Genomic DNA, 21,019 nt, shown 5'->3' with positions numbered 1-21,019 from the left:
ACTGGGAAAAATCTCAAGACTCTTTTTGAAGGTATTTTTGCACATAATTAACCAAGTTGAAACTTAGCTACAGTAGCTAGGAGCAAGTGTTTCAAGAACCTGCATTATCCCTGCTACTGCACAAGAAATACTGTGCTTTCACATCCGGACCTTGCTGAAAGCAAGGACAGCTGTGACAACTCCTGCTCCAGTACAGCATTTTTAGTTCAAGCCCAGCTCTGCAGGAGTCTGATACAAGCTTCCCCAATCAGTGACAGGCTTGTCACTGACATCGAGGGGGACCTGAAACAAGCAGTCTCAGAAAAGAGGTACATTTTGCCGCAGGAATACCTCAGAAATCCAACAGGTTGTGAGTTTGAATTAAAAGACAGTACCTACATAACAAATGTGCTATATGCTGCAGCTTTCCACCCAGTAATTCACTTCTGCAGACATATAGGAGAGGAAGATCATCCACACCAAGGAGTTTATTGTCTCTAGTGAGAATCACAAGACTGAACTGCTGATGGGCTTGTGAAGGGACACAAGGGAAAAATTAAATACAGGCAGGGTGCAGCATGAACTCCGAAAAAAAGAAAAGGAAGATGACTAAACTGCTCCAGTTCAAAAGAAAGAGAACCTCCAGACCTCAGCTGATTAGTAGTACTCATCAGAATTTCTCCTGTCTCACTTAGGCATTTTAGGTCTTGTTAGTTTAGGTTTCTTCATCCTGAATGGCCTGTTACAGCTGCTCAGGAACAAGCTAAACATCTGCCCTGCAAAGATCTTCCGTAAAGATTTAATACAACATTTTAATTAAATGCTCTCCCTAGTACAGCAAGAATTTGTCCATATCCAAACCAACAACACAGCCACTTGTTTCTGCAGTGATGGTTATTTTGTTACACTAGACAATCATATTTGGGGTTGCTTAGGAAAAAAGACCAAAACTTTTGCTAGCTTATTTATCACTACTTCTTAGTGACTCAACTTTATTTCAATGGCACATATTGCACAGCTGCCAGCCTGTTGGAAATACTTCTGTATCCCATGTGGTTAGATATCCTACAATTTCAAAAGCTTATGGAACTTTGCAGATGTAGTTCCCTCACCCTCCCCAGCTATAGCATGACAATGCTTGCCAGAACACAGGCTCTGGCACAGACTTTGGAGGCGGATGTGGAAAGGTTACACAATTTTGCAATAAATTCATTATGATCAAGCAGCACCAGTCAAAGCAATCACTCTCCTGGCCAAAGAAATAAGTGAGGAAAAGAAAAACAAAAAAACCAAGTCTTCACATTTCTGATGTCCTGTTGCATCAAAGCACAGGTTGCAACAAGCTGAGAAAGTGTAATGTGCTTCAACGTCTTTTTCAGTTGCTATGGTACAGTTTCTTATGGAAAATTCCTTGTTCTGCGTGATGTTTTTCCTGCCTCATTTGGGATGGCAGAACCGTTCCTTGTGTCACCTGAGAAACCGGGCTGTCAGTTTCCACCTATTGGTGAGAAAGAAACTCATCAGCAGCAGAACTCAATGGAAAATTCCTCCGGTAGAAGTTTCTGCGCTGGAGGCCAACATGACACTGCAGAGGAAGGATGGATAGGTCAAGACTGGGAGGGCTACACAGGAGATCTGGCTTCCACTTCAGGGCCAGCCACAGATTTCCTGCATCAGCTGGGGCAAGGGATTTAATCCCTGGAAATCCCTGCTTGTGCAGCCAGGACAACGAAGCATCCTTCCCCCATTCTTCACCTTGTGCGAGAAGCCCCAGGTGTGTAACCTGCCTACAGGCCAACTAACTAGCTCCAGGTTACAGGAGTGGGGCCATAGCCCAAAAGCTCTTCAGGCAGGGGTTATCTGCAGCTGCAGAGTCCCACAATGCTTTGCACTGTTTGGATCTTGGGGCTCTAAATTAATGCACACAAATAATAATTGCATTGTTCTCCTCTCTTAAGGAAAAATATCAACATAAGCAAGGACGAAAAACTCCAGCTTTACTGTACAGCCAAGCAGGAAAAAATATTTGGCTTTTAGAGGAAATCTGCAATCCATTTTCTGCATAGATAATACCAAAAATTGCCAGAAACACCGCATAAAAATGGTATTATAGCATCACACTAGTGATACAAAGCAATCAGGGACAGGGCTTTTTCACTGGGGGAATTTCTTTTATGGATTAGTTGGAAGCAATCTGATTTTAATGTAACATTTTTCCTGCTGGAATTTTTTTCCTTCCAATCAAAAAATAATTAGATTCTACCACTTTTGATTCATGACAAAACCAGAGCATGGTTAAAATAAAAAAAAATAAAAATAAAAAAAGCGTTAACATTATAATACAGTTGAATACCTGCTGTACTTCAGAATGCTGAAATTCCCATGGGTTCCCTATGGTGATGAGAAGAGCTTTTGACCTCTCTGAGTAAATGGGTTTTGAAAATAATAAATGCATAACTGCTTGAAAAGAGACTCTTTTAGTAATGTATATCATGAGAATGAAGAGCATTGAAGATGTGACAATGCAATTGCACTCCATGGGACAAATTTGCTGTTGATGCCAATGTTTAAAGCTCCATTGACTTCAGTGGAGTTTCACCCTTTGATCCAAGAAGGTTTGGACTTGTTGGATATCATTTGCAGTCACATACAACCACTTTTGTCTTTCAGAGTCCCTCCCCTTCCCAGATAAGTTCAACAAGAAAATTAATGGAAATAAGTGCAAGAATGAAAGAAAATATGCCAAATATTAATTGAACATAAGTCAGGACAACCAAAATTTTGATTCCCACAGCACTGACTTCAGCATAAACCCAGTCCAAAAGTTTGACTAAAAATTGTTAATGGTGTAAAATAGAATTTCAAATATTCAGCAGCAGGAAATTGTTGATTTTCAGTTACCCTTCTGGCTTTCTAAAAGAAAGAATCAAATTCAGCATTCCAAAGTGGAATACAGCTTCCCTCCCCCAAAACACACACATAAAAAAAACCTTACTTATAATTTTGAAATATTTGTCCAAATAAACTTTTCATTTTAAAACACCAAATTATTTAAGTTTTATTGAATATGCCTATTTTTCCATTTCAACATTTCAATTCAAAACTTGAGACAAAATTGAATCAAGTGCTCTCTGCTTTAACTTGCATTCTGATTTTAAAGAAGAAAGTAATTTTGAAATGCTGAAATCTCCCATGGGAGGAAAATTCTATTTTTGAACAGCTTTACTTCTGTGCATTTAAAATCTCTGATATTACCCTGTAACTTTGGAGGAGGAGAAGTTGTACTGAAGATGGAATATTTCAGTAACAGCTGCGTTACTCTGATTGTACAAAGTGGTAAAGGCACTAGGACCTTTCTCTCTCACTTTGCATTATGGTGGAGGAACCACTCTTTCAAGGCTATCATCAGATGAAGACTGGATGCTAATCTCATATAGAAGCCTATGCAGGATGTCTGCATATCAGCACATTGCTCCACCGATCATTTTTCTAATCCTTATTCAGAGGCTACCAAATTCAATTTTCAAGAAACCTACTGGGTAAAAATCATGTGCAAGTAGAAAGGATGTGGAGAATGGAAGTTAAAACTCAGCTTTAAGCATGGCAACGTTGTAACCAAGATTTAACAAAGTTATAGAAGTTAGAACCAAATCCCAAGAATTGAATATAACCAACTTTTGACAAATTTTATGTCCTGATCTGAATGCCGTGAGTTAAAAGTAATTGCTCAGAAAATCTCGCCCAGACTGAACAAAATTATAATAATCAAAGAAGGATTCTGCAATTTAATTCCTATGCTATCGCAAATGATCATCTATGTACAAATCCTTTGGAAAAGCAAGTGTTTTGCATACAGCAGTATTTTTGTGCTAGAACCCACCACTTGGATTATGATGGGCTATCTCATCTTCAGAAAGATACTGCTGTTGTATTAGTATTCCCAATACAATGAAAATCCACAGAATGGCTCCTCTGCTTTTCAGCAACCAAAGTAAATCATGGTATTTCTTAAATATCCAGTCCCTTTGGGCACTGCTGTTACATTTCCCTTATTCCAGCACCCTAATAATCTTTCTCCTCATGTCTCCAGCAGCACAAGTGGCAGCGGGGATCTGGAGGTGGGGAGCATGGATGGGTACAGAAATAAACGGTGACCCAGAAGAGCTTTTTGTTCTTCAGCTGTCTTGTACTCTATTGATCCTTTCACACTCCCCAAAAATATGAGACATTTTATAATTATGACCATAATGAAACACCATCAGGGATTCAAGAGGATGTCCCCCCTGAACATCTAGAGAAGCAATAAACATCAGTTTAAAAGCTATAAAAACCAAATCAACAAACTACCTGGAAGGAGGTTGTAGAGAGGCAGGGGTCGGTCTCTTCTCCCAAGTCACAGGCGACAGGACTAGAGGAAACGGCCTCAAGTTGCACGAGGGGAGGTTCGGGTTGGATATTAGGAAGAATTTTTGCACTGAAAGGGTTATGAAGCATTGGAATGGGCTGCCCAGGGAGGTAGTTGAGGCACCATCCCTGGAGGTGTTCAAAAGACGGGTTGACATGGTGCTGGGGGACATGGTTTAGTGATGGGTTTTTTTGTCAGAGTTAGATTGATGGTTGGATTAGATGATCTTGAAAGTCCCTTCCAACCTAGATGATTCTATGATTCTATGATTCTAAACAGTTAAAGCCACAGATAGAAAGCCCTGCTGTGCCGATCTCCAGTTCTCCTCACTGAGGCTTTAGAGGAGTATGGATAAAATTCCCTTCCCAACCCGACCCGGATATTCAATTAGGTGGCTGTCAGGATGAAATGCAGGGGAGAGGGAAAGCTCAATGAACACATCAGCCTAGCGAAAAGCAATTACAAAGATCCTTAATCAAATACTGCTGCTTTTAACAAGTCAGGTAACGTATCAAAAGCAAAGCCTCCTTGCCCAAACCCTTTTGCTCCCTGAATCCAAATCCTGAAGTCATGCTGTCAGGGAGGGCAAAACCTAGGTAGTGACTTTAATTGCTTGAACTTTGGAGCAGTACAGCTGCAAAATATTGGCTTAATTGGAGTAAATGACCAACAGGCCTACCCTTTTGTCTCTCTTACCTTTTATTTCCTTTTTCCTCCACCACCCTCTTCTGTCTTCTTTCTTTTTGTCTGGGAGGGGGATATTTGTATGCATCACTGTCTCACAGGGTGCAATTTCTTACTGGAGCCCTCTCTGGTTTTTGCTTGGATATGTGCAACTCGTGGGCTTTTGTATTTTCCGTGCAGTTTCCCTATTGTCTGAGCATAATTTATCTGCTTCATCTTTGTGATGTTGGTTCAGTTTTGTCCTGTCTAATTTGTTTTATTAGTAATTGTGTTTATGCCATGTTTAGAACAGTGTCACCCTTAACAACATGCTTGCTGGCTTACACAGCGTGTAGACATAAGAATATTTTCTCCATGTTTGCAGCACAGGAGGTATTCCCTGTAGCAAAGCCTGAGAATGTATAGTGAATTCTGTCCATATAGAGCACTTGCCTTCTTACCTTGTTAAAGGTAAGAAGCAAAATGCTAAGGAGTCCGCATTGCCTTTCCTTTGTTCTATAATTTTGCTGTAAGTGAGTTAAAAGACTGAATATATTCATATACTTCATATTTTTTTTGCATTTGTGGGTACAGCGTGCATTTCATAAGCCTTTACGCTACTTTTCCCTGATGCTTTGCTCCACCACGTTTCATTGGGTTCAAGAGGAGGGGAGAAGAAGCTTTTGTCTCCTATGAAGCAAACCATCACCTTCTGTGGATCATACTGAGTACTAGCTGCCTAAAAATGTGATTTTATTTACAGTCATCCTGTAGCTTGCATAACTTAAACAACAACATATACCAAGAACCTCAATAATTCACGTATATTGGGATACAGAAATGCTTAGCTTGCACAGTATTAAATGGCTCATTAGTTTACTTAAAAGCAACAACCCAAAAGCTAATTCCAAATACTCTTGTCACAGACAATGAGGTTTGTCATGGACGCAGTTAGATAAAGTATTCCATCACAGAATCTGAAATACAAAAGAAAACAGTGGTTGCTGCTTTTGGCTTGAATGTGTTCAAATAAGGTTTGCCCTATGGCCTTCTTAGCCTGATTACCCGGAGAGTTAACATGCTATGCAAAACTCCAAATCCAGCTCAGTACTGGCACAGCTTTTTAGGATCTGCCAGCAGAAAGCAGCGCAGGGAATGATGGGTACCTTGTGACCACAGAGGGTTTATACCCACACTTGTAAACTAATGTTTCCTTTTCTTACTACAAGAGCATGGAGATCAAGGAAAGATTTAAACCCAGGATTGCTATCTTTCCTTAGGCTGCATTTCCATTTAAATAATTGCCCTTCTTTCTTACAAATGAAAACTACCACCATCGAGATACGTTTCTGCAGCAGCTTTGTTCTTAGCATTTCTCTCAATTTGTCCTGTCTTCCTGAGGGGACACATAAAAAAAAAACAAACCCTCTGTAAGAGGAGAGAAATTCAGGGGACTATTCTGACACAACTTTTCTGCAGTTTGCTACATATTTCTTTATCGGGGCAGACACTAGTTTCTCAGCCATTCAAACACCTCCCAGCACAGCCTTTGGCTGCAGTCATGGAAGACTGAAGTTTCAGGAAGACAGCTCTTGAGATGGTTTAGCTAATGAATAGTGTAGATTTTAACATGTATGCTTGTATATAGTATACCCATAGAGAAAGGTTAGAGAAAGTGTAACAAAACGTTTCTTAAAAGCTTTTATGGACATTTGGATGGGATGACTGATCTGATGAGGCCAAGAACTCACTGTGGGGGGGGCACAGCCTTTTACATATGATGAAAAATAAATACCACACGCTCAGGCAGAGTCTGTCCCAAGACTAGACCAAAACAAATACATTTCAAAGATTTTTTTGTACACTTTCTCTCCACTCTTAAGAAAAACACCCAACACTTTTCTGTGCTTTTCCCATAGAAAGTACTCTACATAACTCTGTGTAAATATTCTGTCAATAAGTACAAGCCGCAAAGCTGAGATGACAAAGCTGTCTTCAGCAAGAGCAATGAACACCTGTGTGCTTCTTTCTACCTTGAAACCATCCTATCTTGCAGTCAAGAAAATTTACCAGTCCAAGATAAATCTCTTAATGGTTTGTTTAAGGTTGCCATTTACCACAGTCCTGTTTCAGATGTTGAGGCCAAATTCAAAACAAACAGAGATCAATAGGCTGGAAAGACTCATGTTGATTAAAATGGGAAATCAATTCTGGATTGGGCCTCTAGAGGAAAGCTATCACTGCAAAGAAAAGCATAAACTTCTCTCTTCTTCCTCATTTCTGAAAGACATACTTTATTTTGCATGGTGTTTATTCCTCAGTGAGGTTCAATTTCAGCGTTCTCTAAAATGTTGCCATTAAAAGAGGTTAAAATTGTAACCCTAAAGTGCAATACAACACTGAGATAAATGTGCAAAACCAATTCCAGTGAGGAAATGCGCTGCATCAGAATGCATAATGCAAAAGACTTCAATGAGTTGGGAAATAGTCACCCCCTAGTAAAATAAGAATTATGGCAAACAGCTGAATTCAGATGAACTTTTAGAAGGATTCACTGCATCTGCAAGGAAAGCAACAGGCTTGTGCCTTGCTCTCCAGAAGCAAAAGCTAAGGCAAAAAAGAAATATATTATCCAAGAGTGACTGCGTGAATTTTGAGGCATAAGTCTGTGCTCCTATACACATCTTCAGGATGAGAACTGTGACTTACTGTGTCTGAAACAACACCTCACTGAAAACACACACCTGATGTGTCCTTTCAGGGTTAGGCACAAGACTGAAAGGACCATTCCCACAAGGCTGAGTTGAACACAGAGTTTTTGGGCTTCACGTCTGGGTCTGGCTGTGGCAGGTGAAGGTGTCCAGCCCGTGAATCCAACCTCCCCAGTGGTGGCCAGAGAACTGATGCGACTTGAAGTCAAAGGCAGTTTACACCTGTAGTTAGTCATGGGCTGCAGGAGCTGAAGGGTGGTGAACTTGCCTCTGCCCCTCCCCTGCTGCAGAGGGCTGCGCAGCAGTCCCTTCTCCAGGCACACTGTGAATGCAGTAGGGGTTCAGAGCCTTTGGGGCAGTACCAAAAGCTCACCCCAGTCATTATATTCGTGCAGGACACTAACACATTTCTGATGATGCTAACACTGTTCCATGTCATTGCCTGCCAGGATAGATGAATGTCAGCTCTCTGCTGCAATGGCTGGGGATGAGCCTCTGGCCTTTTAGCTGCTTCTCATCCCTCTTCTCTCCTCTCCTGGGCCTGAGGGTTTTGGCCACAGGAGGGTATAATATATTGCTGTTAATGTTAGGGAAACTGCTACATACCATACAGGGAATATCTGATGGTTTATTAGACAGGGTTAATACTTAAAATAGGGCATCAATCTTTACGTCATAGAGCATAAGCCAATCTCTATGTGTTGGAAGACCTGGAAGAAATATACTTCTTAAGGCTTATTAGTTACTTCTTTGACAAAGAGTTTCTAATAGGTATGGTAGCAGAAAAGTTACCACTGAGATCCACTGTAGTAATCTGTCCATTCCCGAACTGAGCAGATACAGTATGCAAAATGAGGTTACAATTTACCATCAGCATAGACAGGAACAGCATTGATGGGCAATGATAACACAAATCATTTTACTCTCACCTGATGACACAGCACCTTTGTGCACTCCCCATGGCACAAGTGCACTTCATGGACCAAAGCATCACAAGCACATGACAACACGGACAGTCCTGGAAAGAACCTTGTGTAACAGGGCAGTTCCATTTCCACAACAGAGGATGAAGAATGAGCCCATAAGCTTTTGCCTTGTGCTTTACCACCCAAGAAGGAGCTTTTCAAGCTTTCCCACACAGTGCTGGTCAATGCATTTCTGTCTGAAGGCACCCCCATTGCTTTTCCAGTCTCAACAGCCTCCCGAGTGAAGACTGCAAACACTGCAAAACGGTTCTTTTTTTCTGATGAGACTAAAACAGAGACAAGACAAATCAAGTCCTCTTGCACAAGCGGTCAGAGCAAATCAGTCATGTATTGTTCTTTCTTTGCCAATGGCTGAGACTGAGATTCTTTTGTTTCTTTTCCATTTGTTTCTCCCTTCTTCTGTTCCTCCCTACTTTGTGTGAGACGTTCCCCTTGATGGGTATTGTTTTCAGCTATTTCCTTCCTTTTGTTTAGGCAGCCACAGGCCTTCTGGGCTGTTGGCACCAAAAAATGAGAGCACATCCTTGAAAGACAGCCTAAGAAATGAAATCTAAACAAATCTAAGCAACACTCAGAAATGAGGAACTGTTTGGGAATGGCTTCACTTCAGAATGCTTCTAACTGAAAATGTAGCTCAAAGAAGTATTCCCAATGGCAGCTGAAAATTATGTCAAATCTGTATTTCCCTCAAAATATAAATTGGAGATTGACTGAAGTTAGATTTGACTTCTCACTATCCAATCTTGGGAATAAATAACCATGTGATAGAAACAACCACCCCGTTTTCCATTCTCTCTTTCCAGTGTTGTGGGAAACAAACCAAGGTGGGAGGAGAGAAGAGGGGAAGGAAGCGCTGCTGTGAAGACAGCTTCACTTCCCATCTCCTTAACTCTGACTCCAACCCTCCAGCACAACTCAGTGCCACCCAATGGATCCTCTTGGAAACTGAAAGCCTTTTCCTGCACCCCGCAAACTGTACAATTACTGACTATCAACAGAGTTTCCAGCAACCAGTTTTCAAAGGCATTTAGGTGGCTAAAGGTGAAGCAATCATCTACTGGAATTGTCCAATGTACTAAGCTGACTAAACGCTCTGATTTCTATTGACTAGACTTTACAATTCCAAGCTGCTCAGGGGCTTTTTAGAAAACCAGTTAGTTGTTGATTTAGCATCTGAATGCCTTTGAGATGCTCCTTTCATGTGCTTAGCTGAGATCTGAGATTGGAATTTAGATTCCCCAAATGCAGAAATTAGAAAATAAAAACAACCTAGAAACATTATTAGTCATAGAGATACACTGCCATTTAGAGAAACAGGTGATAATTGGTATGCATACACCACATATTTTTCCCAAATGCAGACAATACCTCCATGGAATATGTTTTCCATTTAAATGTTTAATTGCCCCCAAAAGCTAATGGGTAAGTCACTAGCCAGAGGTACTGCACAACTTCTCATCAACAAAACTTTAACAATTTCAGACCTCATTGCAGGGTCTTGACTTAGGTTATATGACACTTTTTTGCCCTGCAGGGGTTTTATACTTCAGTCACAGTGAAGTATACACACTTCCTCCACAATCTGCAAATAATAGTCTTCAATTATTATGGGCATTGATGGGCTAGAGATAAGACCCATCAAGTGTTCACCTCATACCAGATCTGTATGCCTCATGACTTAATCCACATGCTGCCCTTTGAAGAGCGATAACCTGTCCTCTGTGGAATGTCCTGCTCAACCACAGGCTGAGAAATTCGTACCAACCCTAACGGCCAAGGAACTACTGAGTGCAAGGGCTGCCTGTCTCTCCGTTCACCCCTCAGTCATAGCCTCACTAAGCAGAGGTCCCCTCAGCATCGTTGGCAGAGAGAGCAGCTGGTGCTGAAAGGCGCTTTCTCTTCTGTCCAACAAACCAAAAGAAAACTAGCTTAAGGGGAAGTGAGAAAGGGAGGGCTCTAAAAGATGATCATAAAGATACATTTCAGCAGTTGGGGTTTTATTTGTGTTAATTAATGACGGAAGCATGTTCCTGGAATCATCTACTCGCGTAATCATATTTTCTAAATGAGTCAAAAACGCTGAGCTCAGGTATTTTATTACACAGAATATATGTCTAAACTGAAATGAGTACATTAATTAAACACTTTCCAGTGGAAAAAAAAAAAAACAGCTTTATCATCTTTACCCAAGTGCTGTTGTGGAAAATGAGAAGCCTGTTGAGAGGTTTAATTAACAAGTTAATGCTGAAAAAAATTATTTGAAGAATATTACAAAATATTTCAGAATTTTACCAGCTGTGTTACTTTGGCATCTAAAATGGCTGTTAGGTTCCACTTGCTGCTGACCTACCCTATGCCTATAACACACAGGCAGCTAAGCATGAGACAGTAAGGAGCTCCCCAGCAAAACCTTGTCAAAACCAAATCAATTGTACCAAATCAGCCTTATGAACCTCTGAGGCATTTTTGCTGGGAAAGGTTTGTCAAGACAGAATGATAATTGAGCTGCACAGACTACAGAATAAAAAAGATTTGGGAGACTAGCCACTCCAAAGCAGCTGATAAGCACTCCTGCTTGCAGGGAGAGACAGGGCTTTCCACATCCCAGATGCATGGATCCACCACCAGCAGGGAAAGCACCTCTCTCACAGGATCTGATACCCGGGGTACAAATGATATAGGAAAGGCAGGAAAAGAGCAGATAAACTCCTGCTGGACGCATGGGCTGCCATGCCAGCCAATACAGTCTCATTCATACACAGAAACACATAAATAGGAGGGGGATCCATATATTCAGAGTGGGCCATGGACCATTCTGCTGTTCTGATGGCTCCAGGTATAACATAACCCACTGCTACCCAGGGTCTTCCTGCACTAGGCAGATCTGCAAACTTGCAAAGCCAACCACATGGTCTCCTTCAGGACACAAACCGCTCTCAAAAGTCACAGTCTTAAAGCACTGACAGCCTTAATTCCTCAGAGACAGCTGTTGGCAAGAGGTGGGAAGATGTTATATAAGGCTGAAAACCAACATGGCTCACGCTGCAACTGTGATAAATACTACCCTGTTTTAACTGATGCTTATTGTAGACAACTGTATTACTGATCATTTTCTCCCAAAATTCATCTTTGGGTGAGCTTGTGCTTAGGGCTAACTGCATTTTACACACTCATGTTTCTTAATAACGATGCACTTGCTTAGTGATGATCTCAAGAAAATTAGAAGCAGGGTTTATGAAATAATTTTGGTTACAAAGTTATTTGATTTCCTTCTGATTTTCTCATACTTTAGTATTTATTAGACTTAAAATTCCTTATTTTATTCTTAGTTATACTACCTTGCTTCCCTAGAATCTGTATTTTTCATTCAGCCAAAACTCTCATTGACATAAAGGAATAATTCCAAGGCCCAATTCTGCTCCCATGTTTAGGCTCGTGATGAGGAGGTTTTCACAATGGATTACTTTTTTTTCCCATTCAGCTTAAGTATAAGTACTACCCATTTAACCTCTGTCACATTATTTTCCCTTTATGCTTTTACATACATACTCAGGTTTCTGTATATAAAATCAACATCCACAGAACTTAGTATGCAGTAGAGTGTCTGAAAGGCATAATGTAGTCATTACAATATAAATGGTGCTATTTGTCATTTATGTATTACTACATATTTTGGTGCGAAAATAGTGTATGTATTTCTGATAGAGATGTACTGTCAAATGACAAACTGAATGTAGCAATGCCACTGGGATTACACCTACTAAAAAAGCACCATGGTGGGTTTTTTTTGATCTTGACTAATACCCTAATCGCAGAGAATGCTTGCGTATGTGTTTAATTTCAATTTATATTTCATAAAGTCCTTAAATGTGCTCTTCACAGGAAGCCCACAGTTGGCTTGATGTTGACAGTTCATTTCAGTGCTCTGCTGAAGAAGAACAGTGGGCTTATCTGAAGTTTACCTGATAAATTTACACAAGAAGGTGCATGCTCTACCTGAATTTTGACACTGGACACTTTCCTCAGAGTGTATATTTCATGCTGGCCTGCCTTGAACTCTGGCTCTGTAGTTGAAATGCATACTTTGACTCTTCATTGACCAGATCTCCTTACAGCATCCACCATTTAGCCAGTATGTTTCATGGGCTGTATTTCCAGATGATAAAACACTCATGCTATTTATAAATTAAAGATCAGACTCCAAGCTGTTCCTTCTTGCTCTTGCACTTGCAGCATTCAGACTCTTCGAGTAAGTAATTTACCAAATAATTCAGGTCACAGAACAACATTTTCTGTGATAAAATGCAAATATTTTGCTGAAAGCATGATTTCTTGCCTTTTTTATTAGATGTAAATGGACTTCATGGACAGATCAAGACTGCAACACAAGTACCTTCTGGGGGAAAAAGTGATTCTATAGGTTCACCGCTACACTAAACATGGAAATATTCCTTTCTTTCCAGTTCTGAATTTTTAAGGAGGCAGAAACCCATGCTTTTCAAGTTGAAGACTTCTGTCTTTGGGAGAATTTCTTCCATTTGGTTGCAAAACAAAACAAATGCAGGTCTGCTGAGTCTCTGAATGAGAAGCAGGACTTAAAAAGTCTAATTTCTCATAGATTTATGTATTGCTTGTTACATTTTATTTGTTGGGCAAAGGAAATACGTGACCACAAAAAATATCTGAGACTCAGTGTGTTATGGTCTGGGAGATAAATCTCTCACCTAGTCAACAAAAGTCAAATGCAACTAATGAAATTCACCCCTGATTTCTGACATATGTATGACTTGGTGAACAATTGCAAAGACACACATTTTAAATGGTGACTGCAATCAGTGATAAAACATGCAATCAAACCACAAAATTATTTATTCAAGATGACAAAATACATCTTCATATATTTTTGTAGCTCTATTCAGCCAATATCTCTCTTATACATTTACACAGCCAACAAAATATCTCCAGAGTAAAGCACACAATGGCAACAAGGCAAGCAGTAAATACTTTATGTATATTCCTCCTTGTAATCTCAACCTCATCCACGTTCAGCTTTCAGCATCTAAAGCTTTTTGGTTTTCAGCCTGAAGATCCTAAGTCCTGTTAAGCCTCCCAACCTCTGAATCTCGACTACCAATGAATGTCAAGACTGGCAAGTTCAGCTTGGACTGCAAGGTTTTTCCTCTCAGTCTGGATTGCACTAAGATTGATCAGTTTTGGTCCTCTGTGTTCTGGCTGTTGAGGTCATGGTGTCTTTTTATAGGAAAATGAGCTGTTTACAAATTTTCAGCTCTGCGAACTTTGGGAGTTAATGGAAAATCCCCAGGCTTAGGTCTTAGCTGGCTAAGAAACCACTACTGCAGCATCTCTTTTGTGGTCACTCAGACATAAAAGTCTTTCAAAAGAGATGGAAATGCTGACAGTTTTTCTCTTGGGAGACCCTTCTTCTGTGCACAAGGACCAACTCGGTCTATTTTTGGCCCTGTGATGTGCATCAAAAATTACTTGTTCCTCCAAACTACAGGAGAGAGTAGCTGACAGATACAACCTGGAACACACTATAATTTGTTACGTGGGAAACAAAGTCAAATGGAGATTGTCTGCTGCAGTAGTCTGTGCATTGTGCATAGCTCTTTTCTACAGGACACCGTGTGTGCTGGATGAGCAGCACATAGAAATGAACAAATTTACTGTTCTAGGTCAGAGGCCTGGCATACCCCTGCGGTGCAAAAATTTTCCTTGTTGCCTGTAGCTTTCCTATCACCAGACTCTCATATCTCAGCTCTGCAGTGAGAGCCCATGCACCTGGAGAAGAAATATGTGCTGGGGCCAGGCTCTGCTATGGGACTTCTGGGACAAGAATGCCTGAGAAGGCATACACACCGAGTGCGACCACATCCCCTCCCTCTGTTGAACTCACCCTGGAAATACAGACAACTTATTTTTTTCATATCAAATGGCCTGCTGCTGGTGATCCAAGGGTTGGGGAGAAGGTTGTCAGCCTACTCCAAAACGAAGAGAAACTCGTCTGCCTTGCAGAGTGTGAGTGGTCAGAGTAACGGAAACAACTGGGTATTGAGCTACAAGTAGTTCCGCCTTTCCACAAAAGGCCCAGGAGAGGAAATGCAGCTCAGCGGGTCCCAGTATCTGGCTGCTTCCCTCTGTTCTCTGTGGTGGCGGTGCCAGGGCCGTCTCCCCAGGCTGGCAGAGCAGGGCCAGCTCTGCACCCTCACAGGCTACTGCCATGCTCAAATTCTCCCAAATCATGAAACTGATTTTAAAAAGAATCACAATGTAATGAACAGGAGAAAAACAAATCCAGATCTTTTTTTTTCCCTGTTTCCTCAGCCTCCTGGGGTCTGGCTCACATTCTCAAGCTTTTCTTCACATTTTTTTCATTCTAAAATGAAATCTGACATCATTACCAGACTCCAAGACCTATGGCTTTAAAGAGAAAAGTCCAGTACTGTGGGAGTCATTATAAAATGATAAGAGTAACTCTCCTATTTCTTTTCACCCGTAAAAGTCATTCAAGAAGGTGGTGGACTGAAGCAGAGAATTGCTGCAACTTTCCTGCCTAACAGGGACAATGAATATGTATGGATATATGTATGTTAAAAAGAAATCTATAGTTAAAGAACAAGCAAGGTCAGAAAAAGACTTAGATAACCTTTAACTAAATGGTGTTACAATCCCTGAAATGTAAGTGAAAATCCCTAAGCATAAATTGAAAAATTCAGTGTTCAAAATGGGATAGAAGAGGGATGCTCTCAAAACTTCTGCCTTTAAAACTAGCGTCACACATGCAGCTAGCAATTTTACCATGGAACTGGAGGTATAGACTGCAAATTCATTTTTTCAGATCAGCAAAATAAATCAAAATTAATTTACAAAAATTATTTCTACCAACTTGTAATCAGCTCCAGACTCTCCCTAACAGAGGCCAGCTGGAAGTACAATAATAAATATCTAAATCACACATTCACACTCCTGCACTTGAACAAACACAATCCCAAACTGCAGAAACATAGATGAAATAGTAAGATTACCTCATGAATATACCCAAATTGCCCATATAAGAGCAATGATCCACATCACATCATCCGTAATGCAATGGCTATATGTATGGCCAGTCACGGAAAACATCTTGCCTCTAAAACATCCACTGTCTGGTCAACAAGCCTTCCCAGTATGCTATTTTCCATCATTGATAATATCTTTAGGGATGAAATCAAGTGAGTTGCAATATGGATCAGCTGGGAAGTGCAAACTGATGTCAGTGCAGCTGCTGTTTATCCCAAGGATAAACCCTGGACCTTGCAAACCTCTCCGTGAAGGCACAAAGCTCCAGCGTTCCTTTCAGTTGCACTCAAACAACCACGGTGACTTCATGGGACATGGGTGGGAGTTACTGGGTGATATTCAGAGAGCAATTTGATTCCCCAAATCCCCAAAACCACCTGCAAGCTGATTCTTATCCAAGTTCTGCCCTGAGAGTCTCATCTTGGGCACTTCCACTGATGTTTTATGCATACTGTCTCCTCAGGTTTTGCTTTTCACAATACTACCAACACAGCAATGTTATTTACTGATTGCATTTCCACCATTAATCATGGAAATGTAATAGTAATGGGCTGATATAGTCCAAGCCCTGTGCTGCAAGTTACGTGATGAATGAAGAAAGTCCATAGACGTTCATGGGGAAAATGGCTTTATTTCTTCTGTGTTGTTTCAACAGGCCTGGTAGGCTTGGTTGGCAACTTTAGCAACTACAATTTCTGTGCAGAGATGTAGAAGAGTAATTTTTGAAATATCGTGGTATTAATGAAAATACCAAATAGCTTGGGGGCTGTGACAGCTCAAGACTAGCAAACCTAACCATGTCGCAACAGTTAGCGTCTATGCCTAGAAGATATTGCATCATCCAGTTAATTTCAGGGGACAAAAATCTTTCAAGGTTTGCCATCCATGTAAGGTTTCTGCACCTGGTGATGTTGCTTCACCACAAAGTTAGGGCCCAATTTTCAACAGCAAAAACTGAATACTGTTGGTAATTCCCAGGCAAGAGGTTTGCAGGCTGACACTAATACAGCACAACCTGGCTTATAATGACTTAAGTGCAAAGAGCATTTCACCATGTCCAGTCTGTGGACTCTCTCTCACACATCTGAAATCAGAGTTGTCACTGTTAGCCAAGTACTGCCAAAAAGGAAATACCTTTCTATTTCAAACAAAAAGGAATGAAGAAGTCTGGTATGTGTATGAAACATGTCTTTGCATCACAGACTGTAAACTTTCAAGGTGGAAATACTCAGGATATAGGAGAGGTAGAGAAGCCCACTAGCCAGCAGCAACCAAGGGTACACGGCAGGGAAAGGAAAAGCCAGGAGTGCCGGGATAGGGTGTCAGACAGACAAGTGCTGAAGAAGCATCAATGGGCTTTCTGGTGAGGAAAATGGGTAGCTAAGACAATGAGCAGCTGGATTGGGACATATCAGCCAATCCCAGTTGGAAGATGAAAAGTAATTTTCTACCGTTATGTCAATTAAAGGTACAGATGAGCCCCTGTGTTGACACCTGGGACAGAAATACAGTCCTGGGTGATGACTGCAACCCAGTCCCTCAAGTTGATGGGTCTTTGGTCTTCATCAGTTTGCGTTTTCCACCTTGAAAGCTGTCTCTCAAGAGGAGGAAAGTGCTACAACTTTTAGCCTAAGACAGACACTTTAGAAGCAATCACTCTTTGGAATTTAGCTATTCAGTAGCGAAAGTACCAATTTACTGGTACAGTGATGGAATTTCAAACTAAATTGATTGCAATCAACTTTTTAACTTTCTTTTAAATACACACACTTCTAATACTTTGCAATGGAGCATCATACACTGTATTCAGAAATGGTTATCTGTAGACAAGTCAAAATTTGGCTTAAGTAGATAACAAAAAAGAAACTCCACTTGCTACCCACAGCAGACATACTCCTTCAACTTGTGTGAAAACTGCAATATGATCTGTGTACACTTTCATCTAGCTCAAAGTCTCACCTTCTTCCACAGACCAATATATACTAAATACATAAGAATTCTTTCTAGCATGACTGTCAGTGATTGCTATGTTTAATGCTAGCGGACAATGGAACTTAGACAAGATAGGAAATAAACATAAATGTTAATTATTGTGCTGGAGATGAGAAACCAGATGACATCTGGAGATGGCATTATTGTAAACAGGAAAAAGGCACGAGAGCTACTTAGCTTAGAGGTTTATAAATACCAGATATACACACCAGGAGATCTACAGGTTAAGAAAGGACAAGTGCAGTTCTGTAATAATGAGTGAGTGAGAGAGACGGAAAGAGAGTGTATGTGAAATTATTTATAGGAACATCATTTTTCTCTAGGACAATTTTAATTACATTTTTTATTGGACAGATGCTCAATGTGCTAGGAGAATCTGCCTTGGTTTATACACTGACACTACCTGATTCTCTTTGCTAAAGCAATAATACCACAAAGCCTGGGACCACCATGGCAATGTGGCAGAATGCAAAGCATCAGGCCCACAACCCTCCTCAGAGCACCACAGCAAAGTCTTGAGCTGCATCCTGCAAGCATTTATGCACAAACTGAACTTTGTGTACTGTGATTAATTTCCCTAACACGATGGGGGTTTTATTGCAGCACAGAAAACCAAACACAGACTTATGTATTTTTAGGATCAGGACCTACTTAGCACTAGTCAGCGGTGATTTAATGTGTCTGTACTTAATGTGCAGCTTACTAAATGTGAGAGAATTCTGTGTTTTGGTACAGTTTGGGTTTTTCCCCAGAACAGCATGTATGTTGTTTCAACATTAATGCCAAAAGTTAAATACTCTGTAGTCATTGATGTTTATTTAAACCCTTATAATGTTGTCTAATGCAGCTAGGAACGGAGGTACAGTAGCCTCATATTTAAAAGCATGGCCTTTTATATAACATTAGAGAGCTTTAGTGGGCATGTTGCCCATTTATGATTCCCTAGCAGCTTCTCTTCTTCACAGGAATTAATGTTCTAATCAGAATGCATCTGTATAACATTCTCCTTGTGCTGATCAAGTACCAGCAATTCAGTGATTACCTTATGCATCCCACTGCATATACTAGGCCAGATTATTCAAATATCCTCTGGTATAAGAGATAATTGGGCATTTCTAATCACAAAATGGTGCCACCCAAAAATCTATGGTAAGAGTGAACACCACAGATCTATAATAAAAAGGCAGAAAAAGACCTTACGTTACATTGGAGTATCTTCTGTGGATTATGTTTAGTGCAACCATCTACATGTAGATGAGCATTAATATTTGCAAGATATGTAAGTTGTCCGGTATCAGTCTTTGCAACCTAACAAGTCATGCATGCATGCATGCTCTCGTGCACAGGCCAAGAAAGATTCCTATTACAGGATTTAAGCTTTGCAAAGTTGGAGGCAAAGGTTTCTGACCTCAACAGTAAGCCCCTAGCCTACAGTTTGTGCTATGAAGCTGTATCATTCAGGGTAGGATACAGACAGGATGCAGCATCCCCTAGTTGCAAGCCCTCTGCTCACCGGCTATACTGGGAATCTCTGGAGCAACTTCCCAGAGAAACAGTTCAGACTTCCAGTGATACTTCAGAAATGTATGTACATTCATACACACACACAAAAAAAAAAAAAAAAAAAAAAAGAAAAAAAGAGGAAAAAAGAGGCAGGAACAACCTTCTCTGAAACACTTGAAGACCTTAATGTGCTAACAAAAAATAATAAGCAGTGCAGTTACCATTAATAGCAATATCCTTCAGGAATTTTTTCAGTTACCTGCTACAATGCTAATCACTGGTGCAAAAATCAACACTTCAGGTGTCCAATTCTAAAACTGTTACTAGGTTTGGAGAATAGCAGCTGAGGTTAGGGATACTCTTTTTTAACTATTCATAGTTAATTATGTTTAACTCTTCATATTTTTTCATATTTCACCTGTTTCTAGCCAAACATGAAAGAATTTGTATGTGACATTTATTGTCCATCATGCAACCTTCTCTACTTTTAAATATTCAACATCTTTTCCGGCTGTAGAGGTTGAATTATAGAATGAAATTAAAAGAATTGAAGTTTTAACCCTTATCATTCTTACAACTTTATAAATATTCAGATTTCAAAGTTGTTATGTTCATTGCCAATACGATCAATTTAAAAGCAGTGAGTATGTAACAGTACTGATTTCTGTTTCTGACCCAGGATTTGCTTTCTCACAAGAACACATTCAGTGCACAGGACCGGCCAAAGACCACTGAAATCAATGGAAAGGCTACCAGTGACTTGGATGGAATGTGGATCAGGTTTTGAGCGTAACACTGCTGACTTCAGTGACTCATCACAAGAGTGAATTTGGCTTTGACAGATGTAAAGTGGTTCATTCCATGTACCTTTAACAAACTGTACACATTTTAACCCAACCCTTCCACTCCCAGGAATTTAGAGCACTTTGTTCTGCTAGCTCTGTTAAGAAGCCCCAGCACTTGCACAGGTAAAATGAATGACTGAAACACATACAGTTGTTTGTACTTACAGGTGTCTGGCTTGAGCTGGCTGTTGGTAATTCCAAAATACTGGGGATTTTCGATGACGGGAATCTTTGTCATCCCAATGATGACTGCATCAGGACCCCCCTCAGAAGAAGACGGAGTATTACTGCCATTTGAGATGTGGTGGAGGGGACTGGCTGAATCATCGTCATTGCTGATAACTGAAGAAGGACCTAGAGTTAGAAACAAAGATTTTCTTGTAACTCAGAACACAGTTCCCTTCCCTCAGAAAATTCCTCTTTTTTTCTGTGTTTTTTTTTTTTTTTTTTTTTTTTTACCAATTTGTCCTTCATCCCCATAGCCAATAGCTCACTTCATGTGCCTTGTTGACCTTACCTCAGGAATGTTACATGTCTGGGTACAGATGGTGAACAGTGGGTTTTTTCCATTAGGAGTTGGAATGTGGAGCAAATTTTTGTACTGGTAGATCACCTAGAATATATCAAGGTCCAGCATAGTCTGTCACTGGGAAGGATCTCCAAATTTGTCGAACTCTTTCTGTCACCCTCAGATATAAGCTAAGAAATACACACAGTTTCTTTTTTACCTTATAGCCTACTTGGATCACACAGCAATAACTGCCAAAAATCTGGGGGATGCCTGCCCTCCCTTTGAGGTGACATTATAACAAGACAAAAGACACAGAGGAGAAGGGCTCATCCTGATGTGGGAAG

At 40.4% G+C, this 21,019-nt stretch overlaps 1 protein-coding gene across 4 annotated transcripts in view; it reads right to left on the bottom strand.

Annotated features, from left to right (window-relative positions):
• NTRK2 (neurotrophic receptor tyrosine kinase 2) overlaps positions 1–21,019 on the bottom strand; it is a 208,114-nt gene that overhangs the window by 66,493 nt on the left and 120,602 nt on the right. For all 4 annotated transcript variants that reach the window (XM_074166921.1, XM_074166919.1, XM_074166920.1 and 1 more), the window contains one exon: positions 20,330–20,518. In XM_074166921.1, coding sequence (XP_074023022.1) covers positions 20,330–20,518 — 189 coding nt within the window. The remainder of the gene's footprint in view (positions 1–20,329; positions 20,519–21,019) is intronic.

The sequence above is a fragment of the Numenius arquata genome, chromosome Z (assembly GCF_964106895.1).
Source record: "Numenius arquata chromosome Z, bNumArq3.hap1.1, whole genome shotgun sequence".
In the NCBI taxonomy this organism is placed as follows: domain Eukaryota; kingdom Metazoa; phylum Chordata; class Aves; order Charadriiformes; family Scolopacidae; genus Numenius; species Numenius arquata.
This window is presented reverse-complemented; position numbering and strand designations above follow the sequence as displayed.